The 3,762-nt window shown below is 35.9% G+C and overlaps 1 protein-coding gene across 1 annotated transcript; it reads left to right on the top strand.

The window, feature by feature from the left end:
• The first annotated feature begins 682 nt into the window (after positions 1-682).
• LOC137656746 (gastrula zinc finger protein XlCGF57.1-like) lies at positions 683-3,399 on the top strand. The gene has a single exon (XM_068390996.1). The coding sequence runs from the start codon at positions 1,313-1,315 to the stop codon at positions 2,615-2,617; it is 1,305 nt and encodes a 434-aa protein (XP_068247097.1). The 5' UTR covers positions 683-1,312; the 3' UTR covers positions 2,618-3,399.
• The last annotated feature ends 363 nt before the right edge of the window (positions 3,400-3,762 follow it).

Below are 3,762 nucleotides of genomic sequence, written 5' to 3'. Positions count from 1 at the left end.
CTTTTTCTGAAATGCCAGGTGGAAGGAGGCCCCTTTGGCCTGTGCTATGATGACAAAAGGATCAAAATGTTAATTTTTTTTTATTAAAATCTGTATTGTAACAAACCTTATGTTATTCATGTGGGTTTGTAAGTAATTTATATTTTTCCTAACATACAAACCTGGAGTTATTTATACAAATTGACCCGCCAGCCCTGGTGGTTATCCCTCGCTAAAAATTATTAGGGCTCGTATTTCAGCTTCGGCGAAAGTATTACCCTCTAAATAGCTCCAGGTTTGTATGTTAACCCTTTTACCCCCAAAGGACGTACTGGTACGTTTCACAAAAGCCATCAATTTACCCCCATGGACGTACCGGTACGTCCTTGCAAAAAATGCTATAATTTTTTTTTTTCATATTTTTGATAATTTTTTGAGAAAATTCAGGCATTTTCCAAGAGAATGAGACCAACCTGACCTCTCTATGACAAAAATTAAGGCTGTTAGAGCAATTTAACAAAAAAATATACTGCAAAATGTGCTGCGGAAAAAATAACCCCTTGGGGGTTAAGGGTTGGAAATTTCCAAAGAGCCTGGGGGTAAAACGGTTAATAGATTCAAATAACTCATACTATTGTATTCTCTAATGTATTCCATTTTCTTATTTCAGACTCTTTTCCCCTAAAGGTAGTGACAAATCCTGAAGGCAAGAGCATGAGAACATCTGAAATTAGTACATTTAAAAACCATTCATGATTTCCAATGTATGGCAGTGTTTACTATCTAAATGTAAGTCGACATTGGCTTCTGTGTGAAAAGAAACACTGATTATTATATAATTACTTTGCAAGTTCCCAATTGAAATTAATTTCTGAATAGAATTTATTATATCAGTAATGAAATGAGCTTGTAATTCTGAAAAAAAGCAGTTGATTTTACTACTAAATTAGAAATGCCTATGTTTGAAGGATTGATTTTTAATCGGCATTGTGTACAAGTTTTTTTTTACATTTAGATAATAGTTTATGGCAATGAATAAATCACTTTTGATAGTTATTCCTAGTTGCTATTTTGTTCTAATTGCATTGTGATCCAATTTATTTGAATAACTGTCTTTGAAAATTATAAAGTGCTGTTAATTTTGATTCTTAATATGATGTTTAGATTATAGACATAGGGAAGAAGACTGTTAAAAGTATGTTTCATTCGTAGTAAAATCAAATCTGTTCAACTGCAGACTAACACATTTATTTATGTTGTATCTATCATTTATCTTAATACATTCCATGCAAAGTAGTGAAAGGACTGTAGCATCCGAGGACAGAAAGGCAAAATGAATCCAGAGCATCTTTTAAAAGTGCATTTTGAAAGTGAAATTGAAAATTCTATATCAGTGAATCCTCTCAATGCTGAAGAAGCAAATTTTGTCAATTGTAATACTGAAGTCAGTGATCCATTATCGGACTCTCGAATCAATCCTGAAGAAGATGAAAGTGAAGATCCCTTATCAATCTCTTCAGTTAGTAACGAAGGGAAGGATTTATTTGGCTACAGTGAAGCCACTGATGATATACCTGTGCCTTTGAATCCAATCGTGATATTCAAGACAGAATCAGAAATATATGAGAGTGGGGAAGAACTAGAAACATGTGCGAGTAGTGATGTGGAAGCAAACTATTCTTGCCTAATAAATGATGTGGAGATTAAAATTGAGGAGCAGCAGTTAATAGGCGAGGAAGGTAACAACACTACAATTCACACGAGTCATCTGCAAACTGACTTTAAATTTTCCTCTTTAGAGAAGCCATTTATGTGTGTAAGTTGTGGAAAACAGTTTCGCATGAAATATCATTTAAAATCTCACATGCAAATGCACTCCGAGGAGAAGCCCTTTGAATGCGCGGAATGTGGAAAAGCATTCACTTGGAAAAAGAATGTAATTAGGCACATGAAAAGTCACAGTGGAGAAAAGCCCTTTGTGTGTAGTGAATGTGGTAAGGCATACACCAAGAAATGTAGTCTTTTATCTCATATGAGTGTTCATTCTGGAGAAAAGCCCCATGTCTGTAGTGAGTGTGGGAGCGCATTTACGTATAAAACCAGTCTCACCAGTCACATGAAGATTCACACGGGAGAAATCACATGTGATGTGTGTGGGAAGTCTTTTTCCCAGACAAACGACCTAAAAAGACATATGAATCGTCACCCTGGAGAGAAGCCCCTCAGCTGTTCTGTGTGTGGTAAAGGATTCTTTGATAACAGTTCTCTTAACAAGCACATGAGGACGCACACCGGTGAAAAGCCCTTTGCCTGTAAAGTGTGTGGGAAAGCTTTCTCCCAGAGTGGCCATCTCACAGTTCATATGAATAGTCATACAGGAGTGAAGCGATTCAAGTGTAGTGAGTGTGGGAAGGCATATACTCATAAAAATAATTATTTAAGTCATATGCTTATTCACACAGGCGAGGAACCATTTAGGTGTGGTGAATGTGGACGAGCCTTTTTCCCTAGAAGCAAGCTACTCAAACACATGAGAACTCACACGGGAGAGAAACCGTACAAATGCAGTGAATGCGACAAGGCGTATGCCGACAAGCGTGACCTCATGAAACACGTGGCTATTCATGCTGTTGATTAGGCACGAGACTGCACCGATTGTGGGCAAGGATTTTCTCAAGACAGTTCTTGAACAATTAAGGGATTTTGACAAAGGAAAAATCTATTTCTGGGACCATTTCAAAGGTATAAATACCGCTAAATATACCAGAGAAAAAAGTTGCATGGAATGCTAGGAATAAATATATCCAGCTCGCTCACCCCTAAAGGGTCTTGGTATTAAAAAATCAAAAGTTCATTCATACAAATTAACCATATACTCGTATATGGCTGAAAAGTGGCCCTGCAATGTTCCCAGGTTCTTTTGTCTGGCAGACGAAAGAAGGTAGTCGTGCTGCTCACGTACCATACGGGACCTCAAAATCATGTTTTGGCTAACCACCACCTTTGATTTCATTGGTCAGTTTGTGAGACTCCTGGTGCTAAGTTAATGCCCTTCATGTTTGATCAATGTGTTGGCATAAGAATGAGTTTTGTGTTGTAAAAATTTGCTTCGAATAAATGCAAATAATAATGTACAAAAGTAAATTTTTGCCTCGTATCTAGATCTAACCTAGAACCTCTCGAGAGGTGAGATGTCTATTCAAACTTCCCCAATAATAATTTAAAAATTTTGATCCTAAATATGAGGGTACTTGATCTGTATGGAGATTTGAAGTGTGAACTAATTACATGTATTAGTTTTGCATTGAAAAAAAATTTTATTAGAAAAATTTCATACTTATCCTTCGTGAAGCAGTGTGCTTGAGCAGCTGTTTTGCAGGAATGATGACTACCCTGTTGATTCCGAGTCTTTGCAACTAATAAATTCTCTTCCTAAACTCCTGTAATATAGCAATTTTTTTAACCCAATCATCAATATGAATTCAAAACGCCAAGATTAACTGGTGCCATATATGATATATTTGTTTTTGATGTTTATTATAGGTTATATATGACATATCTGTTATGACGTTGTTGCCTTTTTTAGAATGATTTATTGTTAATTTGTTCTCTTCATTTATTTATTTCCTTTCCTCACTGGGCTTTTTTCCCTATTGGGGCCCTTGGGCTTATAGCACCTTGCTTTTCCAACAAGGGTTGTAGCTTGGATAGTAATAATAATAATAATAATAATAAGGTTATATAAGAGACTTGAGAATATTACAAAATTCCTCTTGATATACT

Source organism: Palaemon carinicauda, chromosome 17 (genome assembly GCF_036898095.1).
Source record: "Palaemon carinicauda isolate YSFRI2023 chromosome 17, ASM3689809v2, whole genome shotgun sequence".
Taxonomy (NCBI): Eukaryota; Metazoa; Arthropoda; class Malacostraca; order Decapoda; family Palaemonidae; genus Palaemon; species Palaemon carinicauda.
This window is presented reverse-complemented; position numbering and strand designations above follow the sequence as displayed.

Coding starts and splice junctions, on each gene's coding strand:
- LOC137656746 (XM_068390996.1), top strand. CDS start 1,313: ATGAATCCAGAGCATCTTTTAAAAGTGCATTTTGAAAGTGAAATTGAA.